Source organism: Acanthaster planci, linkage group LG18 (genome assembly GCF_054643075.1).
Source record: "Acanthaster planci isolate LZ-2023a linkage group LG18, COTS_SCS, whole genome shotgun sequence".
NCBI lineage: Eukaryota > Metazoa > Echinodermata > Asteroidea > Valvatida > Acanthasteridae > Acanthaster > Acanthaster planci.
In genome coordinates, this window is record NC_141794.1 from 9,575,985 (window position 1) to 9,595,026 (window position 19,042).

A 19,042-nucleotide genomic window follows, 5' to 3' on the forward strand; every position below is an offset into this window, starting at 1 on the left:
TCAACGTAACAAACGCCACAAAATCATGGTTTAATAGTTCAGTATATAATTTGAAAAGATAATTGATTTCAAGTTAGACAAATGAGGTCAGAGTTACCGCCAAAAATAATAACGGCTTTGGTGATATACATGTAACTACATTATCTGATCAATATCTACATATCTATAATTGATTATGATGTATTGTGCTATTTTCAGTGTCAAATCTTTTCTAAAAGGATAAACTGAAAATTTAAGTATTTCTCTTACTTAAAATTGTAGCTGCAATGAATTTTTCTCAGGCACAGGTTTTCTTCAACTTTTTATTCTTTTTAGATGTTGACAAATCTTCTACACTCCCATTTGGTTAAACGAATTGAAAAGAGCATTTTGTCAAAAAATTTAAATTATCCCTGCATTCCCGGACAACTGAGAGCGCTGTTCCTGTGAAGTCATCTAGGAAGAAATAGTTCAGTGCATAGGCTTTCCTGTTCAAATTGTAAACCCAGAATTTACTGAAACATTTCTGAGAAAATGTTTGTTTTTATACGCATAAACAGTAATAAGCCAGCAAAGAAGAGAAAACTGAGTCCAGCACACCCTACAAAAAAGCAGGACTTTTTGGTACAAACCAATGTTATATTGAGGCTTCTTCCCGAGATGACCTCAACATTTTGCTCATGAATAGGGACATCTCATTAGCATAAAAACCAAAAAAGGGAGCAATACCCTTTGAAATAGTGAAACAAAAGTAAAACATAAGGCGAGTGAGACACAAAGGTGTATATTGAATATGTATATGTAAACAAACTGATTGCACCTACTTTATTACTATTTCTATGTCCCCTATACGTGTTTGCTATACAGTTTTTTCCAGAGAAGCTAAGACTGAGAAATAAATGTTTCAACATACTTTAAAAAACACACACATGTATCTGTATATGTATTTTAAAACTAGGAGGGACCCGCCCAAACACCTCTAATGCTGATGCCCGTTCGTTTTGCACATAACTGAAATAGCTTTTTCAGCTGTTAATGTTATCTGGTACATAATGTGAGTTCAGTATAATAACTGTATTATCTTACATTCAGCACCTCCATAGCCTTGTTGACAATTCGCCTAAGATCTGATGTTCTCCGCGTTATTGGGGATTTCAATGCAAATGTGGGTTGCGCTTCTCTCAGCAAGGATGTGGCCTGGGAAGCCCAAACGAGCAAGGGATGTGACTTTGAGAGATTTGTTAAGTGAATCATCTCTGCCTAATGAATACCATTTTTGATCAGCACCCTCGATGTAAGTACACGTGGACTGCTCCCGATGGTAGAACCAGGAATCAGATTTACTATATTCTCACCAATACACGATGAAATGCACGATATATCTAGGGGCTGATTGCAATAAGGATCATCGGTTGCTAATGTCAAAGGTGAAACTTGGGATCAAGATTTTCAAACAAGCAAAACCCCCAGCTAGATACGATTTCTCTAACGTTCCAAATTCCTTTACTGTAGAGGTCCGTAGCACTTTTGAACCTCTGCCTAGAGGAAGCCGAACCAGAGGAATTATGGAAAGCAGCTAGACATACTGACAACAGCAGCCAAAAAACATATTTCAGAGCGACTCAAGTGCAAAGGTACAGAATGGATCACACAGGAGACACTGGGTGTGAAAGAGAGAGTTGTGAAAGGTCAGACAGGTAAAACAAGCAACGAATACAAGGAATTAAAGGGTAACAGAAATAGAAAACAATTAGAACATCATGGGTGGACAACATAAAGAATTGGACTGGCCTCATGGCTACAGCTGCTAGTGGCTTAACAGTAGGTCAAAATGAAGGAAAGAGGTCGCCAAGGTTCTGGTAGAGTATGGTTCGTGATGATGATCATGATGATGATGATGATGACCTTTTTCCAGCTCTTGTTCCCTTCACACTCTTTCATGACTAGATTCACAGGGAGAGGATTTCATCTGCAAGCAAGATGAGTAAAACCAAAATCTGTGCTGAATATACAGAAGGAAATCACAGAGGGAAACACGATGGAACAAAGGAAACAGCTAGACTATAAAGACCACGTTTCATTGGGATGCATATGTGCATGGCGATGGAAGGATGCAAGACTGTACCCAGGCTGTTTAGTGTTGGAGTCTGTGATTGTTTTAGTGTTATGCTTGGCAATAGCAGTTTCAGTTTTGTTGCTTTAACACAAAATAAAATCCTTGCCAATACACAATTAATATCTGCAGCGATTTGCCTTTCTTCTTATGCAAAAAAGAAAGAAATTAATTCTTTGAACAAAGGTATACCGATTCTCCCATTTATACGTTATTGCAATTATTTATTTATTCGATCATGTTATGCATTTTGTCGACTGCTCCCCAAGGCAAAATATGAGCCACTTCGGCAGGTCGTATTCCAAGGTTCGTATTCGACATACAGCAAGATGCGTGCGCAAGGTCTGCCCTATCAGCGTGGCCATACGCCAATTACACGCTTTGCTGTCGAATGACCTTTTTTTAATACCAAACTATCTCAAACGCACACTTTCATCATTCGATTAATGATTTTAGACGGTGTGCATGCATTTAGGTTCTAAAAGTGTTGTCACTTGTTCGAACTTACTATTTTTCTTCCAACGCACTGGCTGTGATTTAGCCGTTAGCTATGTTTCCATAAATTGCTGCCATCAAGCGTCTCCATACTTTACAAACGACCGTGAAATGCTACCGTATAGAAGATTTTCAGTAAAGTGATTTTTGATGGTCAGCGTTCAAATCCCGGCGATGGTGCACCTCCAAGAATTAACAACGTATAGCGCCGCGTAGCGGCCCAAGATGGGGAACTTCACCATGAATACGCGTAAAACGTTATCACACGGGCGCCATTCTGGTTGGACTACGACTGCGCAGTGCATGTTAATGCACAGGCGCAGGCGCCACCACAGGCACGTACACACATGAACGTTCGAACTCGAATGGCGCCTATGGTGATGACACCTTTATGGCCGAATTACCCATCTTGCGCCGCGTAGCGGCGCTATATAATCTTTAGTCACAACGAACGAAATCTGTTGACCTTTTCCAAGCGCGCATTGGGCTGACAGATTTCGCACAATCTGATTGGCCAACGCATTGCAAACTCTTGGAGGGGCACTACTGTGAAACGCCCGTATTTACACAGCTTTGAAGTCTCTCAACATTGTGATGTACAGGAATTAGATAAAATATCCATATTCGAAAATGCACGCACCCCCGCGAATACGGTATGCTTCCTGAAATGCCCGTGTCTGTCGTGCTACGTCACGTGAAAAACATCTATACTCGCCCTGAGTTGAGGACAATCCTTACCGGCCAAGAATAGACAGGCTCAGTCTGGTGGGAAGGTTTTCAACTGAGCTCGTGCAAACGCCCAGCGCACACGCGAAGACCATACATTCCAACAAACTGGTTGCGCGTACTCGGCGCACTCCGCGCGCTTACGCGGTGAGTTCCCATCAAAGGACCGTCGTTTCCACATAAAACCACGCCCTCTCTTGTTCCCTCTCGGCGCGGCGAGAAGCACTACTGACCGAATCACTTGGCGAACATACGATGGCAGGGTCCTGCAATGTTGTCCTCGCATCTATTCTCTTGTCGACAAGGTAAGATTTTATGTCGTCTGCCATGACTGTATAATCCGCCTTGTCATGAAACAGTATGTGAGCTGTGGCTACGTAACTGTTACCCGTTTTCTGAAATAGAAAGAGAATTATTTATTTTTATTCGGACGGTAAAAGATGATTTGTCAAGAGGCATTACTAAGAATGGAAAATGGGTAAGAAAAACGAGAAATAGTGTCAAATCATCAATGTCCGTATCAACAAGGACGAAAGTTCGATTCTCGATAGAAAATGAAAGCATTCTTGCGCCAAAATAAAGCTTTATGCAACATAGCAGCTACCACAACTCAACAGCTGCGTTATAAGGGCGACCTAACCTTGTCCAAGCGGTACCAGACACAAAACCTACGTATATCTGGAAAAGAGCAGAGGCATGATTCACTCAGGGAAATCTCATTTAATCTGTACATGCATTACATAAACCACACAAAATATAAATTGTTTAAAGTGTAATTCCTAGGACCGACACAGGGGCAGGGCTGCAGTACTTTTACTTGTATATTGTCTCTTTGTCTTATACTGTCACACTATTTTAAGAATTCAACTTACATTTTCAGGAGGATTTTCTGCATCTTTACTATTCTCGTTTATTTCAGAAGGAAGGGACTGTAAAAGAATCTTGCTTGATTGCCGAACTGGAAATAAAAAACAAAAACAAGAGTGCTGTGCATATCGAAACTCTTAAATAGGTTGGTTTACTCGGGAGACTCTTTGCTTGTAGTGTGTATCTCACATTTAAGCCACCCACTGCAAACCACTGACTAAATAGTAAGTTATTACACGTGCTTCAATTTACGTCAATAACCTCACGTGGTAGCTGTATATCGTATGAAATTTAGACGCTCTGGGGGAATTGATGATTTCATTACAAAAACGCAAAACATACCACCAAAAAAAAATAAAACTAAGGAAAAGAATGTTCAAGTGGTAATTGATAACCTGACGAGAATATGAATCAAACCATAACCATGGGTTTGATTGCGGGTTTAGGCTCAGGGTTTGGGGTTTAGGTTTTGATTTTTGCTGGAAGGCAGGTTTACCATACTTCACTTCAAGGCCACCTTAGATTTTTTCTTCAACTCACACAACGGAATGGTTGTGACTGTAATGATTGCCACAATGATGAGACTCATGGCGGGATCCACGTAGTGCCTCCACTCGAATTCCGTCAACCAGATGAACAGGGCACTGACTATAACCACAACTGAACCCAAGGCATCCCCCAACACGTGAAGAAACACGCCCCTCATGTTCAGGTGGGCGTGGGAGGGCGCTGTGACAGTGGCTATTGACAAAAATCAAAAAGTCAATCTAAAGTCATCAGTACCGTAGAACCTGAAGCCAGGTTAATGTTGAGGAAGTTCGACCACTGTTTATTTGCTTATACCAAAGCATATGTACAATACCGTCTGACTGCACGACCAAAGTCGAACTATTTTCGCGAAATCCTATCGATATCTTGCGCAAGTGAGCGCAAGATATCGAGTGACAATAGTCACTCGATATCTTGCGCTTACTTGCCAGGGGCGTCGCTAACCATTTTAAATGGAGAGGGCTGCACGAAATTTGTCGACGGAAAAATGAGTGTTGCAACGTCGGTTGTCTGATCCCCGACCTTACACTTACTTGACCCCTCCCCCTTCCATCTTCATTCTTGCTAACACGACAAAACTGACTTCTGGTGGTGTGACACCCCCATATCTCCCCAGCGACGGCCGTATCGATGGGTTGTCCTGTTCCCTATTTTCAAAGTGTATGCCAATTATTCTTAGGTCAGTAGTTCACTCTGTGTTTAATTTAGACAACACAGTCGAACCATCTATCGTTCAACACTGAACGACCTATCATAAACTATAGTCGTCGCTCAATCTTGTCTTAGTCAATGAGTGCCCGCTGATATGGTTTTTGTATTCAACTGGAATACGAGTCGAATTATCGCACACTTCCTGATTCATTTGAGGCCAAGAATTGTCGACTCGAGTCGCTGTTTTTGTGACTCGTGACTTGACTTTTAACTGTCAGTTTTTGACTTGTGACTTGACTTGGACATTATGACTTAATTATTACCAACGCAAGTCAGAAAAAATATTTAATCGAACCCATTACAGTTTTAGACTAGACTTATCAACTTACGCCTTGCGTTCTTATCTTACAATCATCGTAAGACTTCGCTCGTCTCGCGACTTCTACTAATAAATCTTGCATGTCCTGAATCGCTGTTGTCTGTAGTCTTGCATATTTTGTTCGGCAATGCTTACGATTTTCATTGTTTCTCCGGGACTTTCCGGGGGAGCCAACCAACAGCTTCGTTTGAGCCTTATATTGAATTATTCACATCAGTTCATGACGGCACTCAGCCTAGAATTGCCTTCAAGACACGCTTATAAATTAATTTTATAACAACACTACTTTTCCTTAAAATGTTATAACAGCCGTCAAAAGGTGATAACACGCCCTAAAAGTGAAATTTAGAAACTTCCCAAGCATTTTACTTAGAAAACACTTTTTTTCAGACAAGTCTCACTGGTTTGTGCATAGGGGCATCAAGTGTTGTCCGTATTTTATGGAACTCTTTCCATAACAACTACCAATATTCAGATATTTGTTGAGCATTCATCCTATAAATAGAGGGATCCCAATACAACGCTTTTAGCGTCGATCTGCGCACTTCCACGTTTGAAAACGAGGCTGTGTCAGCTTTAATTCTTAATACGATCAGACGATTGAAAGTAAGGAGTCAAGACACAAAATACATAAAGGTATAATAAACTCAGACTTCTCAAGCTGAAAGTTTTTGTGGAAGAGTCTTTCAGGATGATTCGACACGTAAAATCCAAAGAAAAATAACGACAATTGACAGCGAACTAACGTACCTCCGATGGTCGTGCATCTTGTGCAGTGGGCGTGGTTTAAACTGAAGTGGCGTCACACTTACGAACTGGATACTCCATGTACTGTGTGGACTCCGCGGGCGCGCGCGAGGAAGTTCAACACAGAGACCTTCGGTTTCGATGCAGATATGCGCAGACGGCGCTAATGTGAAATCCCTCTATTGCAGTTTGGGAGAAAAACGGAACGCATTTGCGATACTAAAGCATGCGGAGACATCATTCAGCGTGACCGTATACCGTGTGCCGGCGACAACATGTACACGGCAAAAATTGAACATGGCTAGAATAGTTTGGTCACCTACGCTTATTGCAAGTTTTGGCTACTGTCCCACACTAAAGAAGGGTATTTGTGACAGCTTAAACCAAAGCATCGTTAAAAATGTTTAAATATGATGTTGGTTGATGTTTCAGTTTGAACACGTCGTTCGTTAATGCATATTGGACCAAACTGATTTATGACTTGACCTGAGATAGAATGACTTGTGACTTGACTTGTAACAAGACGAAATGACTTGTGACTTGACTTGGACTTGCAAAAAATGACTTGTTACCACCTCTGCTAAGGCCCAGTTCATCCAGACAACCTGCTGATTTCATTCATGTAGAGGAGCAGACTACAATCTAAAAGCTCACAAACGCATCCACCAGACTGAGACCTAGAGACTGCAATTACTGACCTAGCTACAGGGGCAGTAATTGCATTGATGGCAACACTGAGTTTAGCACGACCTGCAGATTACTACGATGCATGTTTCATATATACAAGATAAGCTTAATGAAGCTGAGATTGAGAAATAAGAACCGATAAAAGTTAGCTTTTTACCCTTGTTTTTCGTTTCATCATCCTGGTCCTCCGCCATTTGGACCGAATGAGTGCCGTTCACGGCCAAAGTATCAGTGTCGGTGGAATCATGTGTCGTAGGGTCGGAGGGTTCAAGTACCCTTTCCATCTCTTCGGCAGATGACTCTTTCACGTTTAACTTTTTCCATTTGGAGTCTGGCGCACGGGTTTGGGTGTGACCATGCGGCATACCTAGGTAAATAGTGATTTGATGAATTATTACTTTTTGTGTCACTTTAGGGGGGACTGCGACATCAGGTTTTTTCCCTGTCATTTCTAGATGAACTTGTATCGAGCCAGTTCGGGATCCCAACAGCGCTCGTTTAAAATCGATGTCTCAAAATGCACGACTGGGGTTATGGGGTGCAAATTAGAGACTGACCACTGGTCATTCATTTCTTACTATAATTCAATCTTTTGATCGACTCTGGTAAAAGCATTTTCTGCGAAATTCTGTCGCAGCTCACAATTTGTGACAGTCGAATGTTTGGCAACTGTACTTCAATGTGGGGAAGACTCTTGATAACTGGCGATGCACCAGTTCCTCAGCCACAGGGTCCGGCTAACCATTGTTTGAGTGACGTTGTTAAAATTTTCTTCAAAAATTGTTGATGCTCAAACTCAACCTGGGGTGATCAGTATGCATGCAGTGGCATAAAGCGATTAACTGATCACCCCTATGGGTGATATTGTTAAAAAAAACAACTGTATACAACAGTTCTTCGGCCACAGAGTCTGCCTAACCATCGTTTGAGTGACCTTGCTAAATTATTGGTGATTGATGAATTATTGATGAATTATTATATTTTTGTATTACTCTGGGGGACTGGGCCGGTGTCAGGTTTTTTTCTATCATTTTTAGATGAACAAGTATAGAACCAGTTCGGTATATTATTTGTAAAAAACTGTAACTTTAAAAGGTGTCATATCGAGACTCTCGTGGTGTAGTCTATACTTGCCATGTCTACCGAAGAGGCACAGACCAATCCCATTGACAGCTAGGCCGACACAGCCTACAATGAGCACCAGCATGGGATTGTGTATGGTTTCCACCACGATCAGCCGCTGGATGGCGTCCACGAAGATGGTGAAACATAGGGCTATCAGGAGGACAGAGTTGATGAGGGCTCCCAACACCTCGGCGCGCTTACAACCGCCTTTAGTCGATCGCCTCTTGGATATCTATGGGATGTTGAATGGCAAGATCACGGTTATACATTTATAGAATGGCGAATCTTCGTCAAAGATGACCAAGGAAAGACAGGAGTACGAACAGCATGACTAGCCAAGGGAGGTGCAGAATGGTTGAGTGCAACGAACTAGAAAATAAAGCAAAATCGATATTTTGCGGATTTGCTGTGATGAATAAAGTTGGTACACGAGCACGTCCTGTAGTAGGTAAAGCCTGGTATATACGAGTTATACATAAAATTGAATTATCAAAATAATGAACAGCTGGAGAGTACGAGTGGAGAGTAAGCCCTACCCAGCAGGCACAATTTGTGAATCAAACGTTGACACAACGTTGAACACCTACGTTGGATAATTTAATAATACATGTGTGAAAACTGCGCCAACGTAAGTTTGTAGATATATAAAACGCGTCGGAAATGTAACATATAATCAACGTACTAATTCTATATTTAAACAACGTGGAATCATGACGTTGGAGAAACACTGCGTTTGGATTGAATATTAAAGTTGCCACAATGTTGACCAAACGTTGAATTTTGATTGTACTTGAAAGTGTTTATGGCGTCAAAAATAATGACGTTAAAACAACACCATGTTTTTTGTGCAAACTATCCATGTGCATGCTTTAATATAGTCTCCGCTTTAACGTGGTTCAAGAAAATATAGGCCTATTTGTTACATCCAGAGAGCTACCTGGACATACAAACTACAGTGCTGAATCAAAGTGATGCATGTTGGGCGCAGCCATGTTTGTGTACAAACCTACGGAAAACTCGAGACTTTGTGCAGCTTTTACGGCTATTTGCATATGCATCAACAAAGCCCGCGATACGCACAAGATGTTACACACTATCAGTGAAGGAGCGTTTCATTATGCTCTGCGCGTATGATTTTACGTGCTTCATATAATTTTGAAAACTGGACTTTTAAGTCTTTAAGCGGTTCCCGATCCTCGCTGTATTTAGAGAACATAATTCAATAATTAATTTTCGAATGTCCTACAAGCACACACGTGGATTGAAAATGTCTGCCCCAGGAGCGTGTCAAATTATCTTTGCGCTGAGGACCAAAAGTTAGCTCTCTAGTATTTATATAATAGCTCTATGGTTACATCCAACAAGGTCTGGGTATTAGTGTATTCTTTTCCAAGAACACAATGCATGATAAAATGTAAATAAAAAGCTGCGCATTAAAAAGATCGACAGGAATACACCAGTGCTTCAAGGGTTACACATGTACAGTACATACATGTACATGTATTTGTATATTTAATTCTTCTAGAAATTGAGCACTTTTTACTCTTCAAGTAGGTGCCCAATATGAAGCCAAGAATGCGCATGTCGAATGCAATAACTGAAGTCAAAGTTCATCCCAAAAAAATGGAGTTAAATAGTTAAGCAAAGTGCTTAGAATTTAACACTGCAGTATTGCTTAAAAGGGACATGCATTAGAAAAGGTGTCCAGGAAGCTCTCACGTGTGAAATGCAACAACTGAAGCCAATTAATCCAAAATGATTCTAGATTTCCATAATGGGATAATACAGTTTACAACGTGCTTAGAACAACGTATTTTTATGTGATACATCAATTTCATGGGCCTACTCCACCTCTTGCACAAGTACTGTACATCATGTCACATTTGTTTGTGGGTAGATGCACACTAATACGTCAACCTTTTCAATACAGATGGCCCATCACTGTTCATTGGGAACATTACATGTATCTTGGAACTTGAAAATTAGGCGAGGATGTTTACTCTGTCAGGGACCTTCGAGCTTTAGGTCACGCTGTGTACTGCAAAAGGTCAAAAGGGCTCCAGGCGCAAGGTCAAAGTGAGGTCATCTTGAGCCAATTACCATCGCCAACGTTCTGCAAGTCTGTACATGTACAGTACTTGGCATGTATCAGCCCAGGGTCCACAGAGTACATGTACATGTACTGTACATTGTACAGTGTACATGTACATGTGCAGACGGACATTTTCTGCACCTCATTAAATATGCAGCAAGTACATGTACACTACGACACGACAGAAGCGAGCAAATGTATGGCCCATTATCGTAACCGTGAAATTGTTGTAAAAGTACCATTTTTCCAAGAAATTAACCCGTAAAGGGTTATTCACAGTTATTACGGGGTGCTTACTGAACTAACTCTGCCTAGGGTTTTTTTATGGATTTTTATGGCCCATTCACCGAGCATTAACAATGGTTTGACATCCCCGTAGTTGAGTTCACTGGGTAGGAGTTGGCCTATTTCACGGATAACTGTAGAAATATCGAGGTTGAAACTACGTTTGCGACTCACCACTGGCTGACCATTAAATTTTGGTCGTTATAATCGCGACACGTATTTCAACAATAATTGAACCATAAATACTGTCAATATTCATACGTCGATACAGCGCTGGCTCACAATATTTAATAAACGTCTTACTGTGACGTCAGAACTACGTCACAAAAGTGAGGTTGAGATAAGATTGTATTATGGTCATTGAAGCTGGAACAACCAGCCAACCAGCTTTCAACTAAACTTCGACGTTATGTCGTGTGCCTGATACATCATGTGGGAAAAGAGCTTCTAGTAAGATATCCCACACCTGACAGCTAGACCGTCACGTAGGCCTTCTTCGAGAGAATGCCAACATCTTTTGGGTGTAGATTTTATACATGATCAGTATCTCACCAATCTGTACAGAGATCCAACGTCGTGACAAAAACACAAAAACTGTTGCTGGTTATCAAGTGACAGCTTTGCAACACTGAGAATATCGACATCTTTGCGATGTTGAATGGTCCATCCAATAGAGCATATGCATCGACTTTGCGATGTTGAATGGTCCATCCAATAGAGCATATGCATCGATCCAACAGGGGCTATGTTTACGATAAATATGCAATAAATGCAGTTCTTCAGGTGAGACCATCAAGACGGAATTACCGTGACATCGACATATACCCTATGTTGATTTCATGGCCAGATTCGCATGTCGATGCAGTATTGTGTCAAAAGCACAGAAAGGTGAAATATCGCTTCAGAATATCAATACTCGTCCGATGTTGATTTTTGTGGACGAATCATTTCATGATTTTAATATCTTTAACATAATGTGGAATACAGATGTTCTTTTTCAGGTGCCGTTATCATAATAAAATTTCAACGTATTTCAAATGCCAATTTTATAGCCAGATCTACACATCGACCAATGTCATCATACGCGGACAAAAGGTTAGTTTGAAGGTGTCTATATCGCGACAAAATATCGACATCTTTTTAGTGTTGATTTGATGGCAGACCTGAACAAGAATTCAATGGCGCAATCATAACGTTAAATAGAAGTTGCTTTTATGACGACAGTATATCTACGTGTTTTCAATGTCGATTTAGGGTAGGATATGTATCTTGATTCAACATCGAGAACAGGGCATAATCATCGAACCTTGGTTGCAACGTAACTTCAACGTTCAACGTTGAAACAACATTGAATGCAAATACTCTACTGTACGTCGTAAAAAAGTGGTATCAACGTTGCATCTGCGTACATGTAGGCCTACATGTACATGTATTTCGACGTCGTGATCAACAAAAAACCAAACGTTTAAAACAAGGTCGTGTGCCTCCTGGGAATAGCTCCCCGGCCAGTCAATTTCCGGTATCAATCATGCAGACTGCGTTCAGAATATCTTAGAGAAAACAAGGTAAGTACCGGTCCTAGTGGACACATGTTATGTCCATCTTCACTGAAAATTTCCGCATCTTCTATGAAAAATTCCGCAACTTCGCACAGATATGAATACATTATGTTCCTAAAAATCCTGCATAGTTTACTGTGCAAGCTTGCTCGAGCAGGTAGCTGCAACTACCCCACAATGACAACCCAACCTTTTACTGCTGAGACAGCATGAGGAATTTTCCTGCTGCGACAAATATATATTATTTCCGAAGACACGTCATTTAGCCATCGGGAACGCCATGAAACTCCACATACCCGTCTGAGGGTGCACCCTTGCAAAAAGGCCCAAAATATGTACGCCGAGCTCATTAATAAAACTTATACACTCAAAATATTCTATATTAGAGAGTCCCGAGAGCCATAAAATTGAGGAATTCGAGAAATATTGCACTGAACCTCTGGGCCGGACTCGGGGCTTCCACTTTTGAGGAATTTGGGTGCAGTCGGGTCCTAAAATGGCACTATTTGGCCGTTTTGCAGAGGGATGGTTTTTCAAAATGGCTACTTTTCCGGGCAGGGACATTTTCTTCTTTTTAAGGGTGGTCTGCTTCTGGTGAAACTTTCTCAAAAATTCATCAGCCAACCCCCCGAAAATTGACAGGAAAATGGAAGGGGACCTGTCGATCATCGTTTTTCTGTGCAGCCTGGACACCTGTGAGAGTTGTGAGTATTTTTAAAATATTTATGAAATGTGGGGATTTTCCATTGCTGTCGATGGGAATTAATTTGTAGTGGTGCACCCCGGACGTCCTTGGACTTTCATCCAACACGTTGTTCTATATGTAGTACATGTGCATGTTCTAATACAGGGCAGTGATATGTACATTGTAGGCACGAGGCCAAGCGAACGGAGCCGATTCTCAAACATAACGTCGGCCTTGTGGGTAAACTTTGGCGATATAAACGGGGATTTCACAACATCTGAACACGATTTCAGCCAGGTAAATTTTTCCGTTCTATTGAAGTCGCAGAAAGGTCGAGGACGAATCTGCGGTTTAGAGGATACAGGTAAAACCCCTTGCAAACCTTTCTGACAGTGAGACAATTTACTGTAGAATGAAACATTTTCCAAATTAAAGTCCCTTAGAGCATTCCCAAAATTTGCAATTGAGATTCCCCAAAGCTAGTTTAAAGTCCATTGGAACTTCACATATTTACAAATTTTATGTCAAAGAAACTGTAAGACAGAAAATCAAGAACAGACTATCTACTATTATTTGAGAAAATCATGGCAAATTACAAAGGCCTCGAGAATAGTTGTCCACGTCTTATCCGCCTGTGTAATTGTAAATTGAGTGGACAGTTTTTGAAGTTTTAAGACATCTTTAACTAAAATTTTAAATTATGTACCCTTCCCTTCATTCAAAATGCTAGTATAAATGTTTTGAAATTGCTTTTTTATCGCATTAACGTTTTCCACATTTGTAGTTCCTTTGTTTATGCTCTAATCATATCACTTTATTTTCAACTATATATTTTTTAAATAATAAATCACAAGCCATTCATCTGATACGTCCATATGCATTTGTTATTTTACTGTAACTATACCATCTTGAATTGAAATAACATGGAGGAAAGTAGACGTCCATGCCCGCTGTAGTGTACAAAAGAATGCTAGAGTAAATTCTTATGTTTGCATATACAATACAATGTGTGTTCCACTGTCACGATATACTCACCCGCAGTGCGAGGAAGCCTATGACCAGAGCTATAATGTCGGACAGCATGTGAAAGGAATCCGAGACAAGAGCCAGTGACTTGGTCGCGTAGCCCGTCACCAGCTCCACCAGGAAGAACGAGGTGGTAAGCGACATCATCACCACGAACCGACAACTCTTGCCGGTGAACCGTCCCATGGTGGTTGACAATTAACATCAATCCCACTGAACTAGACAGAGACCAAGATTAAAGTCGAAACTGTCAATAACAGGTCTATTATCTCACAATAAGTAGGCCTATCAGTGGGAGTATATAGGTCGACGAAGGCCACCATCCCATATCATTTATCATGGACCTACTGCACCACTGGTCGGTATTTCGCAAAGTGTTGCGAAAGATGTATAAGTCGCTTACGCTTAATTATGGGCAAACTCGCTCCATAACGTTGGTCAAATCATACCCGAATTCACTGAAGATGAAGTTAACTTTAAACACACTTTCAAAGGACAAAGTTTCCGGAGCTCTATGCGGTGTCCCGAAGCTGAATCGTAAAGGACATGCTTTGAAACATTCCATCCCAGCATGTGTCACAGTACCACGCAAACAGCTGGAGATAAAACGCGGCCCTGAACCGAACTCGATCTCTAACCGGCTTTTCCGACAACCAAAGATCAAGAGGACTGCGGCACACTGGTCCAATAATAGCCATGCCTTTCCCAAGTTTTCCGGATTATATCCAATTCTACGTTAACTTATCATGCAGAACGCATTCCAAGCTAAGGCATTCATCCTGTCGATAGTGTCAACAGCAGCCCACTTCGGGACGGTAATCCGTTGATAGCAATACACAGTCCTTGCTCTGTGGTTGAGTGGTGAATTCGGTTTTTGGCATATTGCAGTATGCAGTATTTAGCCAGGGACAGCGTTCACTGAATCGGTCACAGAATACTATGGCCTACGGGACTGTGACACAAAGGGAAATAAAATTTCCCATAGACACCTAGGCCTAGTGCCACGCGTTTATATATAGATCGACCACAGGCTATCAGGTGAGGGACCAGTGTGTCCAAAATCCAAAGATGAAACGACCGTTGTTACTTTGACGTTAGATATTACAGTATTCAACAATGAGTACTTTGAGCCACTTCAGTAAAAACCACAAATAGAAGCACGCAGCAGTGTAATCGGTAACCTCTAACATCAGGCTTTTGTTGAAGAGCAAATATTGTTCACTGCTTTGGCATAGTTATTTGCCGACATATTTTCCATGTACCTCATTTGTATACACCTCTTTTTTCTCCTCAGAATTAGATCAGGGCTTATGAAAGAACGCACAATCAGAACATGCAACCTCGTACGTCGCAGTCACTCGCACACTGTAGGAACGGTGACATGTAGGACACGTAACAGCACTCGATTCAGTGTGTGACGTTTGACCCAGGCCACAGAGAATGACCTCACTTAATAGTCCTGAATAGAATAGATATCTCTCACTAATAAATTCATAATTATGGACGCATGCGCACAAATGGCCTTGGCGGCAAGAAGCGTGACCGGGCACCGGGCCGTTGAAAATGTACAGGGGTGTGAAATCCCACTAAATCGTTTTCGGTATTAGTTTGTAATTTAAGTGGAATTTTTAGTGCTTCGTAAAAAGATTTTAAAATCGTAATTTCTCCTGTGCGCACGAGATGGTCGTTTCGCAGTGTGGCCCCCTTCCGTCATAAGTAGCATAAACTCATAAAGATGAACATCATGAATATGTTGCATTCTCATAGGTTTAAGGGTCTGGATGTAGGTTATTGCTGCAGAATATCAACGGAAATGTCCATCGGGTTCCGTTCCTGTAAGAAACACTGCGCAACATTACTTCTTTCCGTTGCCATGCACAAATGGGCCTTTACAAAGGGCAAACCTGCAAAGCGATATAAGCACGACGGGATAGTTTGCACATGGAGAAATAAAACACATGTGTTTTATTTCTCCATGGTTTACATGACTATATGCCCCTGTAAATGACTGACATTCCGCAGCATCACTAGCCTGGAAGCGCCTTGTGACGAAAGGAATCGAACTATGCCGGTCAGTCCGTGACGATTTACCTTACGAGACCGGTGACTGGCCAGAATAAGCCAGGGAGTGCAACGGTCCTTAAAGGTACAGTTCCTCAATTGCAGTAATCCAAAACTAAATGACGAAATTATTGGAAAGTGTAGCTGATTCCTAGATGGTTGCGGGACTAGGCTCCATGTGAAATTGGTATTTCTGGCGAGCAGTCATTTTGAAGAAAACCGTGAAAAAGGTTATTTCCAACGATGCACCTAAAGATTTAAAGTTCACTTTTAATTCAGCGTAGCGCGCTAGCGTTGACAAGACACGCGCGCAGGGTAAAGGCACCTTTCCATGTACGTTTTTGGGGTGGCTTGCATACATGACGTGTTCATGCGTTTCACTTTCATTGACACGAAAGTCGACTCCGTTAATTCGTGCGCGTGGCCTACTGAAATGACAAATTAAGTGCTTTTCCATTTGCGCGTCAACACTTACGCCAAGCGTTGCATATCCGTCAAAATCGCTACATCTCGCCACGACACTAAAGTGAGGATTTCAAAGTGATGCTCACGCCGTTTTATAAAGTTGGTCAGTATCTTTATCGTGCCAAAAACAATTTGTCTCGCTTGTTTACATGACCATACACATTAGTCAATTCATGTCTACAAACACAGTCCGTCACGGAAAGTGATCTTGTACTAATTTTACGTCGTCCAGCAATTCTAGAGAATCGTGTAGCAGCAAAATTAAATTTGTCCATATCCAAATCGTAAGCAAAATCGTCAATTGACTAAGGTTTTGCATTACTAACGATTTTTCCTTCTATTTGACGAATTTTTCATCCCGCTTGACTAAATAAAATTTTCATTAAAGTACTAGAATGGAGTCAGGTTTGTGTTGTTGCAACTCCTCCGACAGTAATGGGGAAATGAAGCATCTGTCTTCATTGTTGAGATCGTCGCTGTTTGCTCCTTGGGCACCATCATCATCATGAAGTCACTGATGGTTGCTGACTCACACCAATCAGAGCAGCTCAAAGATGTTGACGAATCACTGAGATCATTTGTTGTGGACGAGGAGATATGTGTCAGGGGGTGGCATTGGTCAGAGTGCTGCCTGTACTCTCCTCTGAATCAAGCCTCAGTACTAATTTTAAGAATCAGGAAATAGAAATATTTTAATAAGGTTTACTAAAAATCCCCTTGAAATTGCATCATTGGGTTTCAATTAACCTTATTTTAAATTATGTTTTGCATTTTTAACTCATATTTAGATACTTTTTAGTTTTTTATGCTAATACATATTTGCGTATTCATGAGCAGAACTATGATATCATCCAAGACACTGAATCTCAATGTTGCACTGATTTGTGCACAGAAAAATTCTAGATTTTTTAACCACTGCTATGGCAGATTTTGCTTTCTTTGGCAATTTATTGCTGTGTACGTGCATGGCAATAATCCAGCAAAAATCGTTTTCACACAATGTTCCCAGATAGCAAATTTTGGATGAACAATTTCAACATGAAAACATGCAACTTCAACCGTGTCTTCCTGGATTTACATCAAAGCAAAAGCGCCCTCACTTGTTGAGAAATGCTTGGTCAATTTTTAATGTTTGAAGAAGTGCACCGTTCAGTTCACGTAACTCAAAACAGATGTCAAACAGTCTTCATACATGGAAGAAGAGTACAGAGATACACAAAAAGTGATTCTAAGAAAAATCCATTTCCTGGTTCCTTTAAGAACTGGAGAAATTAGTCGTGGTGGTAAGAGAAGTGGTTCTATTCTTCCCAGCTCGGTTCACCATCAGTGATTGCGCTTAGTGCATCCTTACTTGCGTGAAAAATGACGTGTATTGTAAAAGTAACATTTTGACAATATACATTTTAAAACCTGTTCAAAAATTATGTCCAATAAAGTGTGTCCATTATGACAGACCGAATTATGAAAGATTAAAAAAATGTCAGAGCTCCGATTATAGTCGAAGTTTTAGTGCTCAGATCCCATAATGATCCCACAATGGGAGAATGTTTAGCAACTTGTCACCATAATCTTACACTAGCTCAGGAAAGTAATACACGTATTTGATACACCGAAAGCATTATGCAGTATTCTATCCAAAATGAGCTAAAGTTTGGAATTATAAAAATAGCAACAAGGTTGGCGATGCAAAAGTTTTAAAGCAGTCCATTTTTCAGATAAACCACACTCTATATGAGTAGTTTCGTATTCTTAGAAATCATTTGCTCTTTTTGAATCCTTTTGCGTCTACTGCACGAAATACAGGTAAGAAAAACAGGATAATTATCACATATAAAGTAGTGAACTCAGTACGGCCTGCACATACCACAGGAAAGCTCATGTTCTTTATAATCCATTAACAAACTCAAAAATCAATTGTTAAATTATAGTTTTGTACTTATTGGATTAAATATGTCTGCTAATCTTTTCGAAAGTTAGATTTCCATGATAAACAATGCCAAACGTAACCCTCCGAGAAGCTCCCCGTTATAGTTAAAAGACGTAAAAGTAAAGCAGTGGACGCTATATAAAATTCTGATGTTCTGCTGCTTTCATTATTAAGACATTCCTTATTAAGTTTATAACAACACACTCTTGATAGCTCTGTGCGATATTGAGGAATGTTTATAAAATTCTCAAACATTGTTCTTCCTTAGTGTAGAGAGATTTCAATCCGAGCGTTATCTTGTTTCTTTCACAGTGTTACCAAGCTCTGTTGAATTCAAATTCTAGAGGTGAAAATTGACCCATGAATGCTTCCATTTTTTTCTGAAGAATTAGAGATTTTAGTTTACACAATGGCAGTTTCTATCTCGAAATACCGAGAACCGGAATGGCCATTACTTCACACCACTGGATATACATGGAGACAGCTGACAGTTGCCACATGGGCGTAAATCTCGGGGAATGAGGGATATATGTCCACCTCGTTTCTACCCAAGAGGGATGAGCTTGAGTCATTTTGATCACACGCCCCTCCTCACTGTTCATTGGGAAGCAACAAATAATGCGT

General features: G+C 40.7%; 1 protein-coding gene across 5 annotated transcripts in view; it reads right to left on the reverse strand.

The window, feature by feature from the left end:
• The window catches only part of LOC110988595 (uncharacterized), a 21,802-nt gene continuing 2,760 nt past the window's right edge, over positions 1–19,042 (reverse strand). The window contains exons 1-8 of one of the 5 annotated variants that reach the window (XR_015428261.1): positions 14,415–15,659; positions 13,975–14,183; positions 8,328–8,550; positions 7,351–7,560; positions 4,721–4,921; positions 4,186–4,271; positions 2,601–3,708; positions 1–1,948 (exon numbers count right to left, since the gene is read on the reverse strand). Coding sequence is in view for 1 of the 5 variants with exons in the window: in XM_087148535.1 (XP_087004661.1) it covers positions 1,907–1,948; positions 3,547–3,708; positions 4,186–4,271; positions 4,721–4,921; positions 7,351–7,560; positions 8,328–8,550; positions 13,975–14,151 (1,101 nt within the window). In the remaining 4 variants the exon portion in view is untranslated. Of the gene's footprint in view, positions 1,949–2,600; positions 3,709–4,185; positions 4,272–4,720; positions 4,922–7,350; positions 7,561–8,327; positions 8,551–13,974; positions 15,660–19,042 lie in introns of those variants that run through there. The other 4 variants (XR_015428260.1, XR_015428259.1, XR_015428258.1 and 1 more) reach the window with 4 other exon arrangements.